At 46.8% G+C, this 26,160-nt stretch overlaps 7 protein-coding genes across 8 annotated transcripts; 1 reads left to right on the forward strand and 6 right to left on the reverse strand.

Annotated features, from left to right (window-relative positions):
• Positions 1-1,508: 1,508 nt before the first annotated feature.
• GL218_09278 (Essential for maintenance of the cell wall protein 1) lies at positions 1,509-7,225 on the reverse strand (the record flags this gene model as incomplete). The annotated part of the gene is made up of 5 exons (XM_033586109.1): positions 1,509-2,272; positions 2,677-3,285; positions 5,793-6,213; positions 6,282-6,666; positions 6,732-7,225. 5 exons carry the CDS (start codon positions 7,223-7,225, stop codon positions 1,509-1,511), a joined length of 2,673 nt encoding a protein of 890 aa, XP_033439801.1.
• A 127-nt stretch (positions 7,226-7,352) lies between these two features.
• Positions 7,353-10,029, reverse strand: GL218_09279 (GYF domain-containing protein mpd2; the record flags this gene model as incomplete). The annotated part of the gene is made up of 3 exons (XM_033586110.1): positions 7,353-9,323; positions 9,389-9,809; positions 9,914-10,029. The coding sequence occupies 3 exons, from the start codon at positions 10,027-10,029 to the stop codon at positions 7,353-7,355; spliced, it is 2,508 nt and encodes an 835-aa protein (XP_033439802.1).
• A 1,132-nt stretch (positions 10,030-11,161) lies between these two features.
• On the reverse strand, positions 11,162-14,094 carry GL218_09280 (Carboxylic acid reductase; the record flags this gene model as incomplete). Its single annotated transcript, XM_033586111.1, has 6 exons — positions 11,162-12,330; positions 12,384-13,118; positions 13,175-13,335; positions 13,395-13,470; positions 13,530-13,772; positions 13,824-14,094. 6 exons carry the CDS (start codon positions 14,092-14,094, stop codon positions 11,162-11,164), a joined length of 2,655 nt encoding a protein of 884 aa, XP_033439780.1.
• Positions 14,095-16,455: 2,361 nt separating this feature from the next.
• Positions 16,456-19,760, reverse strand: GL218_09281 (Alpha-glucosidase; the record flags this gene model as incomplete). Its single annotated transcript, XM_033586112.1, has 6 exons — positions 16,456-16,489; positions 16,557-16,996; positions 17,062-17,111; positions 17,165-17,219; positions 17,893-19,092; positions 19,134-19,760. 6 exons carry the CDS (start codon positions 19,758-19,760, stop codon positions 16,456-16,458), a joined length of 2,406 nt encoding a protein of 801 aa, XP_033439779.1.
• Positions 19,761-20,556: 796 nt separating this feature from the next.
• GL218_09282 (Maltose permease MAL31) lies at positions 20,557-22,567 on the forward strand (the record flags this gene model as incomplete). The annotated part of the gene is made up of 7 exons (XM_033586113.1): positions 20,557-21,058; positions 21,114-21,135; positions 21,183-21,353; positions 21,411-21,683; positions 21,754-21,848; positions 21,924-22,316; positions 22,401-22,567. The coding sequence occupies 7 exons, from the start codon at positions 20,557-20,559 to the stop codon at positions 22,565-22,567; spliced, it is 1,623 nt and encodes a 540-aa protein (XP_033439844.1).
• Positions 22,568-23,049: 482 nt separating this feature from the next.
• GL218_09283 (uncharacterized protein) lies at positions 23,050-24,333 on the reverse strand (the record flags this gene model as incomplete). The annotated part of the gene is made up of 1 exon (XM_033586114.1): positions 23,050-24,333. One exon carries the CDS (start codon positions 24,331-24,333, stop codon positions 23,050-23,052), a length of 1,284 nt encoding a protein of 427 aa, XP_033439843.1.
• Positions 24,334-25,052: 719 nt separating this feature from the next.
• Positions 25,053-26,047, reverse strand: GL218_09284 (the record flags this gene model as incomplete). Of its 2 annotated transcripts, XM_033586116.1 has the most annotated exons (3): positions 25,053-25,305; positions 25,367-25,769; positions 25,843-26,047. In XM_033586116.1, 3 exons carry the CDS (start codon positions 26,045-26,047, stop codon positions 25,053-25,055), a joined length of 861 nt encoding a protein of 286 aa, XP_033439847.1. The 2 variants fall into 2 exon arrangements, with proteins under 2 accessions (XP_033439847.1, XP_033439846.1); XM_033586115.1 differs by lacking the exons at positions 25,367-25,769; positions 25,843-26,047 and having other exon boundaries at positions 25,053-25,301.
• Between the last annotated feature and the right edge of the window lie 113 nt (positions 26,048-26,160).

Consider the following 26,160-nt stretch of genomic DNA (forward strand, 5'->3'; position numbering starts at 1 on the left):
TCTGCGTCACGCACGCAGTCTTTACTTTAAAGGCATCATCGGGAACTTGTCTCTTCAATACTTCGAAACTTGGGGTCCGCATTGCCGTATTTTTTCCTCAGATTTAGTGGTTTCACGACATCTACCTGGTCTCAAGGCTTGTGTTATACTCTTGGCTTTGCAGATGATCTACACACATTGCATTTCATAATAGTCTATCACCAGACTCCACTAACATCTTATTTGATACCACAACTGGGGTATTGGGGACATGGCCTGCATGGTTATGGATACCAAATAAACAAACATTCACTGGCCATATACAACCCCAGTCCTTACCGAAGTTGGATGTCTGGTGATGCCCGCATGCTTTTCTATCACCACAATGAATTGCTATCATATTAACAAAACATGCTGCTTAGCCCAGGGACGACCTACTTTACCCCCCCTCTCTTCACAACACATCAACCCGCCACGGGATTTAGACCGTACACTACTTGTCAGCCTTACTATACTACTCCTCTACTTCCTACGGTCATTTTTTGTCTTTAACCTGTCCTTGTCCCGGAATGAGGATGCCTAAGAAACAGGATTCATCTCTTCCGAGTTTCAGCTTTTTATTTTATTCTCCAGTCAACCAGCTCTTACGCTTACGAACTGATTAAATTCAGGCGTACTTTCTACGACAACTTGGCTTAGTTATTCATATTTCATTTCTCTTCATATTAAAGCTGAGCACCTATATTCAGGTGTCTAACCGCAAACATTGTCACTCATTACCTCATTTCTTTTTCTACGACCTTTTCTAATATTATTCTCTTTGGGCTTCGGCTAGAGCTGTCACGACGCCCCCGCAGCTCCAGCTGGATAATTCGGTGGACTTCGACCAGGTTTTAACACAAGTAGAGACAATACAAGAGGTAGAAGGATTAGGTACCTACTTAGAGGGCGTGATATAGGTACGCATGGTCGTTTGATCGGTTGGTGTCTTTTCTGTTTAAAGCATTTTATACCCTGTTTGTTTCATAATTCTTGTAACTTTAGCTTGCTGTTTTATTCTCTTCTATTTTTACTCTACTTGCTTTACTAGATCAATACCTTTAAGTCAGAAATGCATTTCATCATCGGGTGTCTGTTTTACGGACAAGTGTATTTGGGAACTGGGGACTACCATGAGAATCTACTTTAGATAAGATGATATGGTCTGGTTTATTATTGGGCTACTGGGCTACTGGGCTACTGGGCTATGGGGCTATGGGAACTACGGCTGGGGCGCAATATGTTAAGAGGTGAAGGAAGAGGAGATGCATGTCAAGGATTAGATGGCGGGAGGCGTTTTGGGAACATAGGTTGTCTATCTAGTCTATCTAGGTATCTTTTAACTTATTTATGCTACGTTGCATCTTTATAAGATTGTCAATGTTCCTCAAAGGGTTTACTGCCGGATATATCGAGAAATCTAGCATTCCTGGATATTCGTAATGGCATAGAGAAGAGTCTACTATATTTCAGCAGGGCGGTATTTCACCCTACAACCTTAAGTCCTCCATCATGTCGGCCAATGTTTGCCATCTTCGATCATCTTCCCATGAATCCTTGGCTTTTCCCATTACGCTCCTAACCGCGCTTCTTGCCTTACCCTTCCACTTAGTACCGATAGTATCTATACGTGATCCGTAATTCTCGTACGCCGCTACTAGCTCCGATGTCCTTTGAACTACAGCATCCCATGCGTCTGCATCTGTTAACCAGCTCCCATGTTGGCCTTCTACGCCGCTAGATGCTGACAACGAGCTCCCGACCCCGCCGACAGCCGTCCTCCACGCCTTCTCTGCTGCGTCTAGTGCCCCTGTCCAGTCTTTCCTCCAAGCACGAAGGCGTGATACCAGAGCCCAGGATGCAGAATTCGTCGTAATGAGTGATACAATATCATTCTCAAAGAGCGAGACGATCTTGCTCTCGATGGTGCCCCTTGCTGGCTCGAATATTTTCCCTTCTTCAATGTTGGTGGGAACAGGCGTCTTGGTCGCCTCTCTAACTAGGAGGGTCAGGATATCGAGATCCAATGCGTCTTCGCTCTTGCGAATGCGGATTACATTTCTAACTCCGAGAACCACATCTTCCAAGTCCGGATTCGGTGAGATACTTGCTGCTAGAGTGATTACGTTGTCCCAAATTCTCCAGTTCGAGTCGGCGAGTGTTGCTCCACGTTTAAAGGACACTAAGGAGTCGTGTAATATATTACGTGCAGACTTTCCGAGTTCCGCGGCGCGCTTTGTGCTTGTCATCCCGTCTAAAGAGTCAGAATCATCTTTGTCAAGTTTTTGTGCTGCTGGTCTCGTGTTTCTGAGATAATTTGGCGATACCAACTCAACAGTGAAGTCCCAAGGTTGCTCCAGGTCCTCGCATCTTCACCACCGGATGTGTTATTTGCGCTTGAGATTGCTCTCTGGAACGCCTCAGCTGCATCAGCAAAGTTTCCAAGACGAAGCTCGATATCACCAAGTCTACTCCACATCTCTGAGCTTAGCCTATTAACTCCAACAGCAAGTTTATATGCTTCTCGAGCTTCTTCCCATTTCTGCGTTCGGAGATAGAGCTCACCGAGCGACCTCTGTGCCCTTGAAAAACGACCATTGGAAACATCCCATGCACGTTGATAGTGCTTAGGATCATCCTCTATGTCTCCTAATATACAAAATAGGCGAGGGGCATTGGGAGGTGGGGGAGAACGTTCTGAGCCATAGAAGTCGGATGCTTTTAGGGATGAGATATCAAATTCGACATCGTCCCCGTCGTGATCATCTTTCGGGTCCGTGGCATCGTTAGCATCAGCAGTGCGATTGAATAACCGCCATCGTATGATAGCCCGAGCTTTCTCCTCACCCCCGCTACCCCGACCATCCTGATCATCAGTCGCCGCACTACTTGCTAGACAGAGCGCAACTTCTGCCCACAGACGTAAACGTTTAAATATCTCCAAGGCTGAGACAAGTGACCCAACCGTCGTCCAAGCGTAGGCGAGCTCGGACTCAAGGTGCCAACGCGGCGGAGCTGATAAAGCATTGACATAACGTAGTCTCTCCTGCGGTGATGCTGATTCGGTTGGTTTGGGAGCAGGGAGAAATGATGTTGGCTTTTGAATGTTGTCCTGTCGACCCTCCCTGCTATCAGGTGTCACTTGGATGGCGGGGATATCAGGTGTAGCTTCTGGCTCATTTGCACCTTGACGTCGCGTCCCATCTAAGCCATCGATCTCTTGCATATCCACGATAACCTGATCCACAAGGGCCTGCATCTGCAAAACTGCACGTTCAACAGTTCGACTTCTGTTTAATTCAATTCGTGATCTTACGAGAAGAGCTTGGGTGTATGTCTGCCAGTTGGTTGACTTATCGTTAATCACTCGAAGAGCGAAGGGTAAAATCTCTTCCGAAGTCAGCGAATCAGCAGGTGAAAAGGTATCCCTTATAGTTGCTTCTGTTAAAAGAATGATGTGGTCCTCCGGAAGAAGCTGCGGTTGTTCGTCCGGTTTAATATCCTGTAATTCAACTGGAAGAAATGAAGCTTGACTATCGGATCCATGGTTATCAAACTTGATGTTCTCTAATAAAGTATCATCATTTAGGGGGAGCGCAATAGGTGTGGCGTTAGAGGCGTAGTGTTGTTCAGGTACTGTGGGAGGTAGGGCGTGGCTTTTGGCAAGTACTACAAGTTGACTGATGTTATTCTCTTGAAATCGTGTACGCTTTCCAGGGGCTCCAGAAAGAGCGTAAGAAAAGCCACTAATCTTCGTGGCTAAGTTCAGGGCCTCTCGAGCTTTTGTATCATTACCAAGTAATATATGACAGGCTGCTTTTTCTAGAAAATATTGAATATGAGACGCTAGAGGCCATTGTGACTTTTCCGAGACTTGGCCTGTTTCTGCCGGTCCAGTCACAGAAATGTCGGCTTCTAGTATACTTTTTTCAATAATCTCCTGGAGGGTTGGCACGTCTGTCCAGCGGCCGCTTTTGGTGAACAAAGAACCGGACCCTAACGAAGGTTGGGTGATAAGTTTATAATGCCAGAGGTGAATCCTCAGTCGGGTCCAGGAGAGATGTAGCGAGATAGAATTATGCGAATCTGACCAGACTTCAGGTAACTCAGTTGGTAATACAAGGCCTGTTGTGAAGATGAATCTTGACAAGCAGAAGAGCTCTATATGAGGTATGTAGGGATACGGAGAAACGCCGTCCACCTCAAGCCAGCTGAGACATAACCTCCTCAAAGACGTTATAGACAGGTCTGGGTCTACCGACTTCGTGCCATTGCTTGATTTAGCAAGAGACTTTCCTTGTCGAAAGCCGAAATAAAAATAGCTTCAACTGAGTTAAAACCTTGGAGAACTGGGCCTGTAACATTTGCTTGTAAGAAAGCCCCTAGAGAAGCTAGACCAAGGCGGGTTGTCTCAGTAGCAACGTGAGATTTCTCATCGAAACCCGATTTGATTTGCTTCTCGGGCGATTGTGCCACTATATGTTGGACAAATAGGGTTATTATACTCTGTGCTGGCTCAATATCAAATGGTTCAAGGAAAGAAGAATTCTCAAAAGATCTCTCGATCGAGATGAGTGCATCGGGTGAGAACTCGTTGTCTACCATCTTGAACCTAGTTTGACCTAATGTATCGGTGTTCCCCTGTATCAGTGTATCGAGCTTTTAAGGCTTATAGCATAGAGTAGTTGTAATTGTATTTGCCCAATTTAGAATGGAAATGACGGTGAAATTAAAATAATCATGCGTAGTATAAGATATTAACTTCATAATCCGGTGGAGAGTAGAAAATATTTCAAATGATAAACATCGTTAAGACGTTTACAAATATGAGTCGCATTACGGAATAGAAAAGGATTTGATAGTAAATGTAGAATGCGATGTAATCGATGGGGGGGAGGGGCAATCTTGGCATTTTTTTCTCTCTTTTTTTTTTTTTCCTTTTAAATTTTGACCTTTACTTATCATTTGACGTCAGGTGGTCTGTGCGGTGCTATTAGTGAACGCCAGGCTTTGCCCTTACTATTCCGTACTTTACCCCTTTAACAGGTACCTAGGCACTAGGGGAACATTTACAGAAATTAGTCCATTAGGTAGGATCTCATAAAAACATTACAAAGTGAGAAAAAAAAAGGTTTCTCCAGGTATCATCATTTCATCTCTTCATTTAACACTATTTGAGTAGACGATAGCAAAATCCTTGAACACCGAGCTTGAGCAACCTTGGTGCTAAGAGTTGCAGTTTGCATCGTGAAGCTATCTGAAAGCACAATTCCCCTTGTCCATCTTCGCAATAGTCGGTATACACAGACGATATTTAAAGTCGAGGGCTTCATCAAATATCATTCATTACAGGCCCACCTCTCTGGTCGATATCCGTACGCCACATCTGCTACAGGTTTGCTTTATTTCTTCCCCTTCTTTCGGCCGGGTACGACCTTGAAGCCAGCACCTTGCATCAAACTGGCATCACTAGTGGTCTCTTTGTAGCTGCTCTTCTTGGCTACCTCATTCCAACCACCTGCTGTGCTTGATTGCGTGTCTGTAGATGGGCTTTGGCCGGCTGCTTCTCTACTACCCTTATCGGCCAACTTCTTGCGCCGAATAAACTCCTCGGCAAAGTGACGTCCGTCCATCGTTTGGAATTGGCATATATAGCATCCGAGATAAGATCGCCCGCAAGAGGGAACCCTATCAACGTGTTGGCGAAAGCTTCGACTATTGCGCATCCTTGTTAGTAGTGTTATCATTAATGTCGTTTATATGTTTTAACTTACTGTCCGTAACACCTGTGATTCCTTTAGCCAACTGACCGTGAAGCCATTTGGTAAACTCTTCCATAGCTTCCGTGTGGGCAGGGCCGGCCGTAGAATTCGAGGCCTTGACAGCGGGCCGTGATGGGGGGGTCGCAATGGTAGCCGCTGGCTTAGAAGCACTCGGAGGTCGTACCTGTGAAGAAGGGCCGGTTGGTGCCTTCACTTTACCCCCAGCTCCAACTGTAGCCCACCCAGATGTATTGGCACTAGGTACTGGATTAGGGGCAGAGATAACGTTGGGTTTGCTGGCGAGATCAGCGTATCGCTTTCCGACGCTAGATACGGGTCCGGCCTGTGAGGCTACTTCTTTCGCTTTCTGCTTGCGAGCTTCCTCTTCGCGTTGGATATCGGCCAATGTCTTCTTCTTGTCTGAGATTTGCGCCTGAGCCGTAGGTCCAGCCGCCGGTGTCTTCCCCGGGGCCGGCTTTGCCCAGGGGCTACTAGCCGTACTAGGATTGACAGGGGACGCGGTTCCCCACGTGCTGCTTGTAGGTAGACCTGGAGCAGCACGACCTTCTCTCGTTCTCGAGCTGCCTCTTGTTCAAGCAGAGCACGTCGGGCAAGAGCCGCAGCCTCCTCCGCCTTGGCCGCCTTCTGAGCTTCTGCCTGCTGAATCTCTTTGAGGCTGGGCCCTTTATGTGATTCTAACCCGCCGTCCTTGGCCCACGGGGCAAGCGGCGGCGGTTGAGCCGCAGCCGACGATGGCGTGATGTCAGGTGTTCCAGATCGAGAACTTGTAGCGTATTGCTCTGGTAAATTAGATTTGACACGCTGTGGAGCAGGAGCAGGTAAGGGGGTAGCAGAGGGAGGTGGTGGGAAAGGCATTGGGAGCCCGCTGATTTTTGCGGCGACTGCAGCAGTTGAGCCTTGTGTTGATATTGCTTTGCTAAGACAGCCGACTGGTCATCCTCAACTTGATGGCGGGAAGCCTCTCCGCCGGGGGATTGTTCAGAAGCCGATTCGGGCTCCATAAGATGTGTGGGTGAGCTCATTTGCGGAGCCTGCTCGTTAGACTTATTACGAAGAGGTGACGCTTGTCGTCCCGCCATTTCGGCATCGTGTTGTGCCCTAAGCTTTTCGAATTCCTGCAAGCGTCCTCGAAAGCCTTCTCCATCTTCGCTGAGTTCATTAGTGTTAGGGAGCTGGCTGCGCACACCTACTTCCGAAGTGGGCACGCCAATGGGTTGTGGTGGAAGGTTGCCGCCTATCGCCCCCGTACCGTGGAGGCCAGCCAACATCTGGCGTTCTGGTCCTGACAGACGAGCGAGGTCGTCCTCTCTGAACATTTCTAGTCCCTGTCCAGAACTACCTTGTACGGCGGCTTGATGTGTAGCTGGCGCGTCGAAAAAAGAGCCTGATGTTCCAATGGCACCGATGGGAGGTTGAGGGGGCATCGTGATAGGCGATGTGATGCTACCAAAACTCGGTTGACTTTGGAGGCTGTGGGCGCTGGAATGATGATGCAACCCCGGGACACCGGGCATTGGAACTCGGCCCATTGACTGCTGGGTTGCATAATATTCACGATGGCGAGCCATCAAATATTGCTCTTCTTGTTTGCGTCTCTCGAGATTGTTCTGCTTTTGCTGTCAAGGTCCTACCAAAACTAGGAAAGGCATTAACGAGAGGCGGCTGTATCACGCCACCCGAGTTAGAGAAAGGACCAGTCTGAGATGGCGGACCATGAGGTATACCGATCTGAGGAACAAGAAATGGCTCGCGAGAGTTGCCAATACGCCTAATCAATTGGCCCAGAGGCTCGAATTCCGAATCCTCTAGTTTTTTAACACGGAGATCAGGCGTGAAGAAATTGGCCTTATACCAGTCGTTCATCTCCAACCCTGTAAATGGACCCTGTTGCTGACCTTGCGGATCTAGATAAACCCATCTCATACGATCGGGCATAACCATAGTGCGAGATTGGACAGAGGGAGGTTCGGACGTCTGGCTGGCGGCATAGGATGGTACATTGCTAGTCGCCGTAAAATTCTGGCTATGAGGAGCAGCCGAGATACCATGCAGACTTTCAGAATTGACTGGCGTGCGACTAGTCTCGGCCTGAGCAAACATGTCGGCAAAGATTCCCCTACCGGTTCGCATAGGGCTATCAGTTTCGCGGCCATGATCGCCGGGGGCAGTACGGCCGATAGCACCTAATGGATTAGGCTGACGAAGGTCCGGTATCGAGTCGCTAAGGCTTTCATTGTCCTGGCTTTGCATCTGCGCCTGCATAGCTGGAGGAAATAGAGAACCGAGCTTGCTTGCTCGACCAAAAGATCCGGAACCACCAAAGCCAGTCGTGCTTGCGGCACCAAACACGCCGCCTAGATTACCGAGGCTTGGGGACTGCAAGTCTCCAACAGTGCCGAAAAGCGAGCCGCCAAAGCCTGTGAAGGGAGCACGCTCGCGGTCTGGCGTACTCGAAGATGGCCAACTAGTCAGATTACTCAACGGCGGGTAGGCCTTCGCACCAACGCTGGATGTCTGGCTACGATCGCTACCATCAAACGTAGCATGGGCAAACGAGCGTGGTAGACCCCCGCCGTAGCCTGAGACATGGTCGGTGATACCAGTTGGGCCGTGCTGTCTGTCCCCCACGTCCTCGTGCTCATTTCGTTCGCCGGGGGGGCTCCTATAAGGATTCGTTTCCGACGGACTTAAAGGTGCCTGTTCATGTTCCGGGTGTCCCCCCAAGTTGAGACTAGACATTCCGAAATCACTAGTAGATCCTTTCACCGGTGTATCGTACGAGGTATGGAGAGGTGGATGAGACATTGGTGGAGGACTCGTATCTTGAGCGCCTCCTAGAATAGCACTCCCCGAGACGCTGTCTTCGCCGAAAGGGTCCGTATCGGTGCGCTGGCGTGGGCGCCAAAGACGGTTGGCATCCGGAGTAGCACCTTCACCTACTTTAGTACCAATACTATCGGAGCTTTCCTTAGGAATCAAGTGCGCTAAGCGGCTTTCGCCACGAGGATTTCCAACTCGCTTCTCCCCAATTGTAGATCCGGGAAGCGCGAAATTCCCGAAACTACCTATGCCAGGCAAGGTGGTCGGGGCCGACGTCTGCCAGGGAGATACTCCTCCAAAACCTGAGCTACCCGGAGTCGTGTTGTTACGTATTAGATTACCAAAAGGCAGAGATTTAGCAGGAGCCTCTCTCGCACTAGTATCCTCTTCAGGCTCCTCAAAAGTTGAATCCTTCGAGTCCACATTCTTTCGGCCAAACCAGAATGACGCTTCATCCCGAGATGGGCGCGTTGCGGATGTCGGAGAAGTTAAGCCACCGCCACCGGAATATGGATTCGTATCGGTAGTTTCACGTCGTCTTGTGCCAGGTCTCGACGTAGTAGAAGGTGAGGCGAGTCCGAAATTATTTGTACTTCCGTGAGAAAGGGAAGCCTTCCGACCGTTTACCCCTCCTCCCGGGTGAGTCCCATCCTTATTTTGAGCCGGGGGCTTTACAGTAGAATTTACGTCGGACGCAAACAACTATTTCAAAAATTAGTTCACGAGATGACTTATTTCGACGGTCAAGGCTTAGGGTCGCGACTTACTTCTTTCTCGTCCGGGCTCATCTCCTGCAAGCCGACAGCTGTTGTCGATCCTGGTGCATCCCAACAGATATCTGGCTCCTGAGGGGCGACGTGGGACTCAGCAGTCTTACCCCAGCCTCGAGATGTCGTACCATTAATATGTCCCGGGGTCCATCCGGGCGCGAAAAGAGCCGAGACATCGGGTCGTTGAGGATTGGACTCGTGGACGACGCTGAAAATAGAGAGGAGCTGGTCTCGCGAGTATCTAAGAGTGCCCGAGTTGTCGAAATTGGTAGAGCCAACCGGCATGGCAGAAATAACGGCAGGGTCAGCAGAGGCTGACTGAATGGTTTCGGAATTTTGCATCTGGCTATGAGCGACTGGCTCGAGGGCGTAGTTGATATTCGACGGAAAGTTAGAGTGCCACCGTTGGTTGATCGTCCTGGCCTAGACCTAAGAAAGGGGTATCATCTTTCTGTTAAGGCAATCCAATATATCTAATAGTAATAGAGTAATAGTAGTAGTAGTAGCAATAACACAACGTACCATTCCCCGCTAGTATTATTCCCTCGACCATCACTTCGAGCACCTGATCTTGTATCACGGCTTGAGTTCTGACCAGCTGCTGCTGAGGCGAAACTTGAAGGGAGATTTGAGGGCATTGTCACGGTTACGGGGCTGCAACCTTGTATTCAAGAAATATAACCGATAGTAATAATCGGGAAGTGGCGTGTTGAACTTTTGGAAATTCGAGACGACTTAAAAGAGGATTGAAGATTCAGGCGTGTTCCAGTCTGATTTATTAGTTAGTGTCGCTGTTTCGCGACGAAAGTGTAAAGCAAGGTGCCTAGGGCTTATGCATACGCGAATGTGAATATGAATGTGGATGTAGATGTGGATGCGGATGCAGATGCAGATGCGGCTGTTAATGCGGTTCGGTTGTGAATACTTTCGAAATACGGAATACGAGTTACGAGTATCAAATGAACAATACGTTTCATGAAAATAACTTGTCGGAGGATTGCGTAACAATAGCCGGTTCTGCTTCGTAAAGCTATTTCGTATAATAAAGTACAGATGAAGTTGTTGTTCTGCTCTGCAAGATGCGGTGGGTTGTAAGGCGTGTTGAGTTTTTCTCTGGTGACGACTTGGAAATTCCTTAATTTTTTTTTTCTTTCCGCTTGTCGAAATTTCAGGGTGGACAGTAGAGTTTCCTAGGCAGCTGGAGAGGGAAAAGTATAACCCATCTGCCAGGTGTCAGGTACGGGGCAAAGTTTACTTGGGTACATACATGTATGTAGGTACCTCAGGAAGTACCTACTTAGCCACAGGCAGCCCAGGTACATACATGTGTGCCCGGTACCTAACCCCTTAGGTAGGTACTTAGATGCAGTATTTGAGCCAGCCACACTTCACACTTGAGGTCCTCATCGCTTTTACTCTACAGCATAACTTCCAATCTTGTCTCCTCTAATATAATATAAAACACTTATCCTCAAAGCAAGAAATAGTTAAAATAACCCATCAACCCCTATCCATTTCCGACCAATTCTGTAATATATAAGTTTCTTGGATCAAGTCACGATTTTACCAATGCCTTGAAGAGGTATAATGGTATTATTTATTCAGTGGTAAATAACTTAAGATGTAGTGTCACGTATCATCAATTTTCTAATTCAACGTCTAATTGTTCATTCTATATAGGTCTTCAGAGCATCCTATATAACTACTTACCCAGGTACTCAAAGAATAAATACAAATCCCTCCTAACTCTAATTGCTAGACAACTACACCTTAGAAACCCCATTGCTTACACCAATGTTTCATCAACTCAGGTGTAATTGACTTAGCCGACTTCATAGTTGTGCTACGCTCGATCGTATGCTTCATATCGAAAATAAAGGGCTTCTGGCCTGCATCGTAAGCGCCTGCCATCCCTCGATATGAATCTATTAGTTTAACACCCGGGTTCTTGTCTATATCTTGAGCATCGCCGGTATGGCTCTGCTCTAGTCGGTCAACCCAGTCCTTAAAGCTAATGAGTTCCGAAATACGATCTTTCCCGTAGAATTCTTGGACAGCTGGAGCAAGGTTTGCCCACGATGTGACCGAGGGATTAACGCCGTGATAATAACCAGTGATATCCTGAGCGGCAACCTTCTGGGACACCCCGGCGACCTCGAGAACCAAGTTCGCAATACTTTCAGCTGGTGTCCAGTCCACGCGGTCCATAATTCCGAGATGAACTGGAAGAACTCCGAGGTATAAACTGCTCGCAATAATAGAAGGAAGCCATTCGTGTTTATTCCAACAGCCTGCCTCTGACTCGGGCCCGGCGATTTGGCCGACTCGGATTACCGCAGCTGGAAAATCACCTACTTTCGCAACATCTTCTAGAATAAGGCTCGCCACCATCTTGCTACGCCCGTAGCCTCCCCCTGCCAGCCCTAGATCTTCAAGCCTTTGTTCCGGTATCTTCCCCTTTTTACCATCCCAATTGTCCGCAGTGCCGATGGACGATATAAACACGACAGCCACGCGCTTAGATGAGTTGGTCGCGAAATCAGCAACATTCCGGACACCTCGAATATGAGGCTCGAAGGATTCAACAGGAATATTAAAGTTAACTGGCCACGCATTATGAATAAAGCGGTCCGCTTCGTTTAGCAGCCGATTATATACGTCGGGAGGAAGTCCAAAGTCCGGGCGTGACATATCAGCATGTAAGAATTCGGCCTTTGATGTAAAATCGGCACTAAGACCTCGGTCTTTGGCAGCTTGTCCCTGACGTTTGATACCACCATCCTCAGCTCTGTTCAAACAGATAACTTTCTTCACAGATGGACTCTTCACAAGGAGATCCAGCATGTAAGATCCTAACATCCCTGTAGATCCGGTAAGGAGTACCGTCTGGTTCTCATCTTCAGGGTCAAGTCTTCCTTCCTTCTTCGTCGGAATATTTTCTGTATACTTCTTCTTCAAAGAGATTTCATTGCCTGAAGTTCATGGTCCTGACTTCTCTCAGTATTCCCATTGTCGTCTTCTTTCACGATAGAATAGATATATCGAGCAAGTCTTCGTGGTGTGGGATTGCCATAAATAGCACGAGCGGGTACCTTCGCTGCGTCGACGTGGAAACCTGAAGCTTCCAGTCCGTTATGGAGGAGTCGGGCAGCATTGATAACCTGTAAAGAGTCAATCCCAGCCGAGAAAAAGTCCGTGTCTAGTTCGAATTCCCCTTTAGATCCAAGCATAGTTCCGAATATCTCCTTTATAGATTCTGCCAGCGTGTCCTCGGAATTCATATCCATCTGGGGAGCAACTTCATCGAAAGCTTTGTCCGCATCTTCGTAAAGTTTATCGATCTCTTCCTTATACAACTTCAGCGTAGCTGCTCGTTGTACAGTTCCCTTACCAGCGCGGTGAAACGGCTTATCTGGGCTAGCTAATGCGATGAACTGGCGTGCTATCTGTCCGTAGGTGGCGGTTACAATATTTGCTTTAGCAACATACGGCCAGACACTCTCAAGCAGCTGCTCGGCTTCTTGATCGTTTTTAGGATTTATCACAGGCTCAAGAAGGAGACCAGCTTGAAAATGGTCTGAACCGACTACCAAAGCGCCCTTGATTCCGGGATGATCGACGACAATTTCCTCGATGGTCACCGGATTAAGCTTTTCTCCGTTAGAAAACACAATGATGTTGTCAGACCTTCCGTAGTATATCCAATGATTCGGGAGAGTTGGATGGGCTTGTACATGTCCCCAGTGTCAAACTCGTCGGCTTCCGGAAAAGTATAGAAAATACCCTGAAGACCTGGATATTTATCTTGTCGGACAAAGACTAGTCGATAGACGTCCTCGGTACCTTCGATCTTGCGCCAGTCCGCTCCGAGTATATCGGAATTTAATATGAAATATTGCCAGAGCTCAGGGTTCGGTTGGAAGTACATCTGAATTATCGTATATCTAAGATTGTTAGACGTGTTTGGATACTAAAATTAGCCCCAAGCCGCAAGTAGACTTACTCAGTAGCACCGATCACATTAACAAGTCTTACTCCATTCTTGACTAATCTGTCCCCAGCCTCTTTATTAAGATTTCCTGCTGCAATTAGCCCTATCTGGCAGAAGTAGAATTGTTTTCGGGCATGAATCACTAACCTCCACCGAAAATAACAATCTTAAGCTTCATCAGTGGTCGAATCCATTCGTCATTTTGGCTCATCTCTTCCAACATCGCTGGCGGAAGCATAACTCCCTCAACATCCAGATTATCGATACATTCGACGACCAAGTCAATTGATAAGGGTCGATCACTGATACCTAAGGCGATCGGGATGTCAAAGTATAATACGCAGTAGATGAAGAGATATATTCCGCCGCGTGGAAAAGGGGCACTTGAGACTTATCAGCAAATCGAACTATATGCTTTGGGAATCTAGGTAGTTAGCTTACTCGGTACAAAATTTTTGCGTGATGCCTTTGCAAGTCCTCGAAACCAAGGTTCAAACCCGTTACCAAAGGTAGGCAATTCATGATGAATATCATTCATAGCTATCAGACCATGCTTGATGACAACCGGCTTCGGGATTCCAGTACTTCCGCTGGTATGAAGAACTACCAACGGATCCCATTCAGCTTGCTCAAAGGTCTTCTCGTAGGGGAAATGTTCGACATCTTGCTCAGGGAACCAATCTTCGACGGGGTCTACTTCGATCGCCTTCATTTCGCGTTCTTGCAGCCATGGACGGACTAATCCTCGTAGCGGCTTTGCAAAAGCGAGAAATTGGCAGTCCGTCTTATCAAATAAACTTAGCTGCCCCTCGAGAGAATTACGGGGAGATATAAACAAAGCCTAAAATACTGTTATTTCTAGATGACCAATATTTATGAGGAATATTACCTTATAGCCAGCTTTGACGGCGCCAACTAGTAATATGACATAACGAGCGTCGTTTGGACCGACATAGGCTATCGTAGGGAAGGAACCCTGCGATGGGGTGCCGCATGTATCAACGATCCTGTGCGCGATGTGGTTTATGGCGTTCGCATAATCTTTAAACGTAATGGACTTCCATCCATCTTTGGGGTTGTCGGAGCGCGGCACAAGGAACGCCTCTCTCAGGATCTACCCTCGCTATATCGTCGATTATATTGGGAACTAGCCGATACTTGCGACGTTGATCCAGCTTGAGACCGTCTGCCTCTGTGTCTACCATGTTGTATGTTTCGAATAGTTATTCGAAAGCTCGCCTCTCCTCCTATGCTTGTGTCACGAAGGATATGAGTATAACAACTCAAACTCGCCTCCCTTCTTTAGGTTGTGATTAACTCAGCAGTGTTGGCTAGGACATAAATAGGATATTATTACCAACATTCTCGGAAGATAGGGCGAGAGCAGCACCTAGGTTTATATAGTCAAATGAGTAGAGAACACATCCTCGGTTAGGTGGAGTACTGAGTAGGCCATAGCATATAACACATCATCCGTCCCAACCGTGATGGGATAAGTATCCGCTATTTCCGCAGCCTGCCATGTGGTGTAATGGTTGTACTTTGGTTCCAGCAAAGGAAAATACTGTCATGACCTATATCCGAATCTCGGGAATGGGCAATTACAAATACGCCTACCCTACCTACGCACCTAGGCTACGAAGTTACATAGGAGCAACACGTTCTAGCGTTGCTGTATTTTTTTTTTCTAAAATGGTTAAAGTAAAATCAACTATGAGGCTCTAAATTAGATGTATCACTTATTTCGTACAAGATCTTGTTTGGTTGTATAATCATCGATATTAACTCTTATATCTAACGTTGTATAGACATAGTTCGTGATATGGGTTTACGAACGAGCGAATCCAGTACCCCTATGTCCCACAGGACTTACGTGAGGCACCAATAATGTATGCCCCATGACTAAGAATGTAACACCAATTTTGATGCTACATCCGAACATACCATGGTTCTATCTATCTACTCAAGAATACTCCATAGATCAAGATGTTTATGGCACTTGATGACTAAGGTCTATACAGTAGCAATGTGACCATGAAGGTTCAGACCGCCCTATATGTCGCTTATACGCCCTGTACATTAGTACATAAATGACAAGTTGTGATGGATTTTCCTCTGGTTAGGCAATTGGTTTAGATTTAGCCACGCGGTTTATTTCCGGATACTACTGGGAACAACGCGGGTTTCTTGATCACATCTCGATGCTAAATTATTATGCTGATTTAGCTGAGCACTTTCGGAGTAGCCGAGAAATAAACCCGCCCTGTGGGCACCGATGATCCACCATAGACATCGGTTTCAACATTCTCGGCCGAACCGGATCGGACACGGGCTCAACAACACATAGCCTTACTTCCCGAAGACTCGGACATTAATTGTCGTGAGAGTATAAAAGAAACTCGCATATGAAGGAAATAGTTCTACACAACACCTTTTTATAAATATCTGAAGACAGTAATAGAGGAAGGTGTTTATATTAATAAACTATTGGAAGGTATTTTGATATAATGCTCAAAGAGTACTCTTATAAGCGATAAATTTCAGAGAGTTGGCATGTTCACAGCATGAGATAAACGGTACCACATCATCCTTACTATTTCATCAACAAGCTCTGCTATATAGGTAGGTAGCCTGGGAGAAAAGGAACTAAATTCTGGTTGACGAGCATGAAATACATATCTTGAAAGATCACTCATTAATTCAAATATTGCGGTTATATACTCCTCAAGCTATATATATAGTAAAAGGTAAAACGCTTTAACTGAGTCGAATGGTGGATGTTGCTTAATGTGAAAAGCAACGCCAAAGCAATTATCCTAACGCAGAAGGTTTTGACGAAAAACATATCCGCCCTGAATTAGGTGAAAGAGTGCCTAACCTAAAACTCGAGCAATAGCAGATAGTTGTGACAACCCATGTGGTACTTCGAATTTATGTAATGAGAAGTATACTAGGTACAACGAGACCTTTATGAAATCACGAGTAGAGTGCTATTGGCTGCCAGTATTCATTACTCCGCAACCTCATAACGCGTGAAGATCGTCAACTGTGGTATACCGCAGCATGAACTCGCTTATGACTGCTTCTTCTTACCCCTGTAGAGATATCTGCGAATAGTTAGTTTACGAACTAGACTGCAAATATATAAATAATCGAAGAAAAATAATCACTTACCCTCCAAGAATTCCTTCTATCAGACCAACACCAGTCACGATACCCGCACCAATACCAACGCTCTTCCAACCTAGGCGTCCGCGCTCATACAAACCCCAAGCCTTGAAGCCTAAGTACGCGCTAAGTCCTACAACGGCAGCCAGATTGGAGACGACGAGGGCTGTACTAGCATTATCGCTTAAATTGGCAAACCACTGGGTGAGAATGCTATCAGCTTTTCGTGCTTTCCCGGTACCCTTCTTCTTAGCTAGATGAGCCTCAGCACGCGCGCGCTCGGCAGCATCCTCTTGTTCTTGACGAGTAGCTTGAGTCTCAGTCTGGATCTCCTGTTCCCCGAAGTCGGAGGGTACGGTGCGCACCGAAGGCGTATCGACGTCGACAAGGGATGAGGTGCTTGCGGACTCAGAAGATATGATCTCGGGAGGTTGAGGAGCTGCAGCCTTGAAGAATAATTATGTTAGTTACCTGAATCATATATCAATCTTCTAGAGGGATATTGACTTACCTCTTCGGGTGTTTGTCTAGGACCAGACGCAGCTGCGGCAGCATACGACACTATAATAGAAGGTTCATGTTAGCTTTAGGTATTTATGTATTCATCCTCGTACATCCTGCTCCATCTTTTAGACAAGCGATGCTGAAGTATGGGATCTTACTCTTGATCTACGTTATCGAGGTTGCTAGTAGTAAAATGTGAGTTAACAATGACTCAATAAGTTGCGTCGCAGAACAAGAAGTACTAACACGGAATAGTATTGATAACTAGTAATATTGAGGTCGAATCGAATGAATGGGTTGATGATGTGTGGTCTGATGTTATGAAAAGGTGAAGAAGAAGCAATGCGACAATGAAAAAAAGAGCCTTGGAAGGTGGCAGATATTGTATGTACCTAATGTACCTAACCTAATGTATTCCGTGACAATATGAGCAAATGATCGTGACGATTGTGCTTGCCCTGCCTAACCCCGGTCCATGTACATAATCGAATGACGTATTCGCGGCTCCATTCACTTGCATATATGCACGAAAACAGGCGGGGACTTGGATGAATTTTTAATTGCATATCATTTTACCATATAATTATATAACCACCATCATTCCGTAATTGAAGGTCTTATAAGAAAAACCATTCTTTTCCCCTTGATATTTTCAAACTAATGCTTCTAAATGAGTGAAATAACTACCTAGGTACCTAACCTAACTAACCTATCTATAAAATTGAAGAATCTAGTTTCTCTATATAACTTTCGGTAACCTTCTGTACTCAATACTCATTGCTCTTCTTTATTATGTACTTATTGGTCTCTTATTCCCCTTTCGTCTATATGCTTATACGACATCATTCAAGTTGAAATTGATGTAGACGCGCCCTTCCCAAGGTTTTAAAGCAATCGGTATAGTATCCTTCCCAAGAACCGAGCCCTTATTGTCTTCATATTGCGTACTCACTAGTAATCTAGCCGTATCCTCGTCGCTACAACCCAGTATCTTCCTAACGTCTAGGCAATCCCGTTCATCTCTGGAAAAGTTCATAACCACTACCGCCATTCTCTTATTCTCGCGCCCGCTGACAGAATATCCGTTTGTCGACGCTTGTAAATCTGAGATTCGAAAGGGGCTTTCCTTCACGTATGAGAATATTGCCTCATCATCATCTTTCAGTAGCCGGAAAGCTCCCAAGACGAATATATCCTTATATTTCTTGCGCAGCTTTAAGATCATCTTGTAGAAACTCAAGATGGAATTAGGGTCTGATATTTGCTTCTTGACATTAAGCTCTGGATAAGCGTCGTGAACACGCATCCAAGTCTTGACACTTTTGTCTGAAAACCCTGCATTCGGAGAGTCGTCCCATTGAAAAGGAATACGCGAATGATCGCGAGCAAGAATACGCAGACCCCGCATAGTGTCTGCTATTATCTTCTGGTCCCCAGATGCTAATGCCTCGGCATAGAAGTTGAGACTCTCAACATCTTTGTACTCTTCTATTCCCCAAGTGGTCGGCATGTTTGTCATGCCAATTTCTTGGCCTTGGTATAAGAACAGCGTCCCTGTTAATGTAGCTTGCCAGAGAGCTATGGTTTTCGCACTCGCCTCCCACAACTCCGGCGTTGAACAGTCGCCGAACCGGCTCACGGCTCGTCCGTTATCATGGTTCTCGCAGAAGACAGTCGTCCAGCTGTCTGTGCCTTCGATGAATGTCTGCCATTTTGCTACGATTTTTTTCAGTTGCTGTAGGGTAAACGGCATATATATATACTTTGGTCCAAACATTCCCCCAGTACCTAATCGAATCATGGAGAACTCAAAGACCATGTCAAGTTCCTGCGCTGCTGCCGACACGTATGGCAAAACTTGACCTGGGTCCGGCGTGTTAGAAAGCTCTCCGACAGAGACGGCCCCATAGGGCGCGAGCGCTTTGGTCCGCATCTCGTGGATGAACTCGTGGATTCTTGGTCCATTACACCACATCTCTGGCGCTGGCTGATATGGCGAGTCTGGATCTGTAACTGGCGCATCCACGTACTCGGTGCGCTTGCTATATTATTAACAGTATCGATCCTGAACCCGTCAACACCTCGTTCAAGCCAGAAGCGCATAGTGTTCTGGTAGATAGCTTCGCGGCACGCCTCCGATTCCCAGTTTAAGTCCGGCTGATCAGGCGCGTATAGATGGAGATAATACTCCTCAGTATGCTCGTCCCAAGTCCAAGTAGAGCCAGCAAAGTAACTTCGCCAATTTGTCGGCGGAACCCGCTGTCCCTTTATATCATATCGCGCTGGTTTCCAGATGTACCAATCGCGCTTTGGGTTGGTCTTCGACGAACGAGACTCTTTAAACCATTCGTGCTCAATAGAAGTGTGGTTCACCACCAAGTCTAGAATCAACTTCATATTTCGAGCATGACATGCTTTTATTAGTTCATCCACGTCGTCAATGGTACCATAGGGCGCATAAATCTTCTGGTAGTCTGACACGTCGTAGCCCATATCGGCCTGGGGGCTCTCAAAAACCGGTGAAAGCCATACCACGTCGACGCCCAGTTCATTGAGATATTCGATTTTAGAGACAAGTCCCGGAATATCTCCCCAACCGTCGCCATTGGAATCCTTAAAGCTTGCCGGATACACTTGATAGAAAGTAGCATCTTTCCACCACGGCTCTTTGCCAAACCACCCATTTTTATGATATAAACCATTCATGTTGTTTCTGTATGTGTGAGACAACTCCGCTCTGCAGGAAAAAAAATTACGCGAGGTCTTGGGAGGAGAAGAGAAATTAGGTAAACTTGGCCATCCATTAGACAAGACAGTACCTGTACATTTGTGGCCGACAACGGCATAGAGTGGTGCTGTGCATAAAGTAAATCTTTTCTATACTTGGATCGAGTCCGCACCGTCGGGTCAAGTTTGACTAAATGGTGTTCACATCCAAGTTAGCCGCATTGAACCGCTGTCGTCCGAATTAGGGATATATTTCTTCAGCGGTGGGATACCATTCGCCAAGAAGATCTCGTGTCAGGTGTTGCAAAACTCCGCCCATCTCCGCCCAACTCCGACTTCTCACCTTTCTTCTCCTATAGTGGTTAACCCAATCAGGACGTAAAGACTCCGCCAGAACTCCAATCCACATTAACTCTCCCCTGTTCTTTAACATTACACTTCGGTCTTAAAAGACTAATGATATAGCGATGGGATGATATCTCGAGACCGCCCCAGTTCCCCCGGCTTCACCCCGCACGAGCTGGACCGTAGTTCCATTCTCCACACGGAGCTAGACCATTGAGAAATTAAATAGACCCCAATTCATTTAATAGAGGGCTACAAGGCTGGGTTCCCTTTCGGAGAGGGAATAAATAGACACGATGGCGTCCTTGCTTGCAGTACTCTCAACCTACCAAGTCACAAACCCCTTACACCTACAACAAGAACATCCTTCAACTAAGAAAGGAGGCTATCTTCGTCAAATCAGCAAAGAAGTTTTTTATTAGTAGAAGATATGGCAACCGAAAAAGAAGATGCGTATACAATAGGGATGGATAATAAGCAAGTCGAGGGCAAGGACTTACTACATGACGAAGCACATGTCTCGGAGGCTAAGCATGCTGCGGATGTTGAGCAGAAAATGTCACTTCTCGAGGCTATCAAGCTCTACCCGAAGGCTATCGCTTGGTCTGTTTTGGTTTCATCCACGCTCATCATGGAAGGCTACGACTTGGCGCTACTAAGTAGCCTCTATGCCTCACCGGTGTTTAACAAGAAATTCGGTACTTACAGCGAGGAAAAGGACAAATGGGTATTGTCTGCTGCGTGGCAGTCAGGATTATCCAACGGCGCACGTGCCGGCGAGATCCTCGGTCTTATCCTTGCTGGTTGGACATCGGACCGTTATGGGTATAAGATCACAACGATCGGGTTTTTAATGTTGATGATCATGTTCATATTCGTTCTATTCTTCGCCCCCAATGTACAAGTGCTTGTTATAGGTGAAGTACTATGCGGTGAGTACTACTCGACTCGGCTTTTTTACGCTTTTCTAAGGCTGACAATAACTAGGTATCCCCTGGGGTGCTTTTCAGTCCGTTGCTCCAGCATATGCGTCTGAAGTCGCCCCATCGTCCTTAGGCCATACCTGACAACATTTATTAACATGTGTTGGGTGATTGGCCAATTCTTCGCAGCTGCCGTGAACAAAGGGTCTGTTGGTCGCCTTGACGAATGGGCATACAGGATTCCATTTGGAGTTCAATGGGTCTGGCCTGTGCCTATTCTTGCCGGCTTGGTATTCGCCCCCGAGTGAGTTATCAAGCTAAAAACCACAAAATTATTACATATATTTAACCTAGCAACTAGATCTCCGTGGTGGTATATTCGAAAGGGCAATCGGGAGGCGGCTAGGGAATCTTTGTTAAGATTAACATCGCCAAACGACTCGAGTTTCAACGCGGACGAGACCATCGCTATGATTGAACATACGAATGAACTTGAGAAGAAGATGAAGCAAGGCCTCACCTATCGAGACTGCTTCAAGGGGATTGACTTGCGAAGGACCGAAATCGTCGTCGGCATCTGGCTCGTGCAGACCCTCGGAGGTCAAAACCTTATGGGTTATTTTCCCTACTTCCTGTAAGGTCCCAATCCTCATCACGATCTAATACAGTCGAGATAGCTCGGAATTGGAGTTGACATGTTGCAGAACCCAGGCAGGATTGGACGCTTCCAACTCCTTCTCTCTTTCTATGGGACAATACGCATTGGGTATGGTCGGCACAGCCGGCTCCTGGTTCCTCAGTATGTGCTATCTACAATTACTTCCTTACTTTCTGACGTAGTAAAATTGGACATTGCTGACTCTTGTTGCCCAAGTGTCTCGAATGGGTCGGCGTACCATCCACTTTAGCGGACTCTGCTGTCAGCTTCTCATTTTGATCATCGTCGGTTCTCTCTCGTTTGCTGGGACGAATAGCTCCGTGTGGGCGATTGGCGGGATGTTGATTGTATTCACATTCGTTTACGACTTCACGGTCGGACCCGTCACATATTCTCTGATCTCAGAGTTATCCTCGACACGGCTTAAGGCTAAAACGATTGTCCTCGCCCGTGTTGCTTACAACGCAAGCAACATCTTCGTGAATGTCATGACCAATTATCAACTCTCATCCACAGCCTGGAATTGGGGTGCAAAAACTGCGTTTTTTTGGGCAGGGACTTGTTTGATATCCTCCGTTTGGGTATTTTTTCGACTGCCTGAACCTAAAGGTATGATATATTTTATATTATATGCCGTATGGTATCGATTTGTACCAGATTGGATTAATACTGATATTATTCCCTACGTTTTAGGACGAACATACGCCGAATTGGACCTACTCTTCGAGCATCACGTTTCAGCACGCAGCTTTTCCAAGACAAAGATAGACCCATTCTCGCAACAGGGTAACAATGCTATCAAGAGGGTATCCACAGACGGGAAGCTAGGGCAGCAGGGGAAGGAGATAGACTATGCATAACTGCAGGTGCTGAGTTAGATTGAATAGCCACTCAGTGTATGGTAGTTAATATGTCAACAAAAAGTATGTAGCGGCTTTTAAATCTCGGCGTTATCAAGAGTGTAGCTCTCTAAGATTTGGATTTCTTGCTTCATCTCATCTGGAGACTTATGTGATATAAATATAGTTAAGGTAGCTATATTTCTATGCTAGCTGCCATTGTGGGTAACGTCTGTTGAATATGTTTTAAAAGCAAAGCGTCGTAGACTGTTGCACCGCCAGGAAGTTGCAGGATGAGCCGTCTTAGATACTTTAAGTCGTTTTCTGCCGCTGTCCTAGTTATCTGTATGGGTACGCGTGCGAGGACGTTAACCACGGCGCAGGATATATCGAACAGCTTCTCCGTTATGCCTACTCCGTGTACCTGGATGCTGTGCACAGGTAAATCACGGGTCGAAAGTGCTAGATCCTTTGCTACATCTAGCGGATAGTGATAAGTGCGGCTACTCCGCATATTCTGCTCCGAGAGGTGACCTAAACGCAATCGTAACTGCCAGAGCACAATGCGGAGCCATAGTTGCGTGACCCTGAGATTGGCCTTTTGCGTTGGGGAGAAGGTCAGATGGACACGTATGGTTCAACGCCGCGTTGATGGCTGACTCGGCTTCGTCAAATGAGTTAACAGGAACTGCACCTGGAGCTGACTCTTGGTTGAGCAGAGTTATGAAATTGGTATCTAGGGAACGAAAGAGAGCAGCTAAACACCGGAAACCAGCTAGCGAGGATTCACGGTCCCTGGAGAATGATAACCCGAAGCCGTTGGTAGTTACTTGAAGCGTAGAGGGGCGCCGGTAACGGATCGCATGAGACCTCTCAGAAATGAGCAGAACCCAGAAAAGTCTCTCGGCTAGCAGCTTCGAAAGATCATCTAAGGTCTCTGGCTTGATTAGGATGAAGAGTGTGGCGGCTTCGCGGAGGAAGAAGAAGGCTTGAGAATGGTGGAATAAACTTGCGTGGCACGCGTATATAAAAAACACGAGTAGAACCGAATCTAGAGATGGGTTCGATCTCCGTGTAAGATGACGGTGGGCTGCTAGAGCCTCCTCGAGCAGCATCCAGCCGTATGCGGCATTATTCTCAGCTGTAACACAATGCCCAAAAGGCTTACTCCTAGGATCCTCAACCTGCAACGTCACCATAGCGCACAAGCCAAGTAGAACGCAGTAGGCTTCACTATCCGAGGCTAGTCGCGTTCTAAGATTGGCGACGTACTCGGGCGTCACGATCGGGATCGTCGGGGCGAGACGTTCGAAGAAACGTTTAGAACAGTACTCGACTACTCGAGGTGGTAGAAGGTCCGCCTTTCTCTCAAACGACTGCCTTGCAAAACTAGTAAATGCCTGCGGACTTGTAGGCAGGTCAAAGTTGATAAATGGCGAAGACGTAGCAAAATCCAACGACTTTACACCTCCTTCTACAGGTATCTTAGCAAGCCTTGGCGTTTTAGTAGGTCGGGCCCGGGTTAGACTTCGGGATTGGACGGGAAATCCGCTGCATTCATCAGCAAGCCCAGCCTTGGTACACCGTCGACACGGGCGAGAGTCGCTGCAGGCTTTCTGTAGCCTTCTGCATCTCTGGCAGGCTCGGGCAACCTGTGTCCTCTTGGCTCGTGGCGGGGCTATGGAAACTATATGGTCCTCTTCGGCGATACTAATACGAGTTTGACAAGTATCGTTCGTCGAAGAGCTAGCTTGACGGATTTTATCTCCTTCATGTGATGCTGTCATGTCCCATACGTAGGGTGTTTGTAAGAAGTAGTAACCTGTATCTGGGTTAATCTAGTAGGCCTAAATAGGGCTTTTGGGTATTTCGTAAGAATGAGGTTTACAATCAGGTTTCGTTTGTGTTGAAGTAAAGGGATGAGAGACGAGATATTGGATCTAAAGGTAGGTAAAGTTGGAGTCAGGAGCTGGAGTTGGAGGTGAGCAGGGGAACTTATACTACATATGTACATGATAATCCATTAACTTAACATCTTATAGACTGTGTGGAGATTACCCCAGGTGTCAGCACGGCCTTCGCACTCCATACCTATTTGATCATCGCATCGAAAATAAAAAGACCGAGAACACAACAAAAATCCAGGGTTCCCTGTCGCAAGCCCCGGCCTCTAAATGCTGGGCCACTTACACGTGCAATCCACGGTAAATGAATCCACAACCCCAGATTAAGGCTGAGAGTAGGATAGATATCTTGAGAAAAGAAAAAGAAAACAAGTTTAAAAAAAAAGTTTGAAAAAATAAAAATAAAAATAAAAAAGAACTTATGTTAAGAGAGTTGCTTGGTTCATTTCGCCGTATCTCATGCGCCCTATAATATACACTTAGTAGTTACGATAACGCAACCAGTATTATGTTGTACAAAATGCACGGCTCCAGATATCTATTTTTTGAGACCATACTCAAGTACGTCAAATACCCGAAGTACTCCAGGTCTATACCTCTTATTAGGGTTGCGCCGGAGGGACGTTCTGCTTCTCAGCCTCCTTTACCACCTCTGAGGTCTCCGCATCTGCCTTAGCTGACTTTTTGGCTGGTATCGTCTCTTCTACTTTCGCTACCACACCATTTTCACCATGAGATGTCTTGGCGGCGGAATTATCCGTTGCAATCTCAGGAGTACCTTCTGCGGGAGCTTCGTCCTCATCTAGTTCCTCTCCGTATACCTCGGGATGAAGTCGAAAGCAGTCTTGCATGTGTCTGTTTTATATGTTAGCTTAATACGGCGCATATCCTTATATATACCAAAAAGAGGTCGTACTGGAATTTATCAATGCAGTCCATCCCTTTCGGCTCCTCCTTGGAGTAGACAAAACAGCTAAACGCCGCCTTGAATTCTTCGCCGCAGGGTCCATGAGCCATCCCTCCTAAACAAGGGCAGTCCCAATTAATCTCGCCCGTTTCCGGGTTGAACGCCCCCTGTTGACCGGCCTCTTCTTCCAAAGCTTCGGGGCTTCCATCCGGGTAGGCAGTTCGATCTTGCGTCTCGACATCTTTAGCAGGCGCAGAAGGAGATATTTCGGATGGTAGGGTAGCTGTCGGTGGTTCGGTAGATGCGGCTTTCCGCAGTCGTGCTTCGGCTTCTCGACGCTTCTGCGCGACTACGGCCTCTACTGTAGGGAGGTCCTCATCTGAGAACTGGGGTGGCGGTGGTAATGTTTTAGCTAATAGCCCGCATGAGATGTTAATAAAGACAGGAAAATGTTGAATCACGTTAGAGGAATTGGGCTCGCATACACAGTGGTTCTTCGGCAAAGACTGCACTGGTACTATACCAATACATAATACCAGCAGCTAGACCCCATCTCGCAGCCGAGCTCTTCCAACTTCGTTTATTATTCGTAGGGGAAGTCGAAGCAAAGCGTCGTGCATTCGGCGAAACGATAGTTGGTCGCAGTCTATTTGCGACTCGAGGCGCAGATCGCAAGGCGGATCTGTACATGTTACCGGCGAGCTATATGTAAAAGAAGCGGCTAAAAGAATGAGGAATGGATATTAAAGAGCGTTTTAAGCTCCTAAGCCGGTTTGATGAGTGAGAAGAAATATGCGCGGAAA

This window comes from Daldinia childiae, assembly GCF_008694065.1.
Source record: "Daldinia childiae strain JS-1345 chromosome Unknown Scaffold17, whole genome shotgun sequence".
Taxonomy (NCBI): domain Eukaryota; kingdom Fungi; phylum Ascomycota; class Sordariomycetes; order Xylariales; family Hypoxylaceae; genus Daldinia; species Daldinia childiae.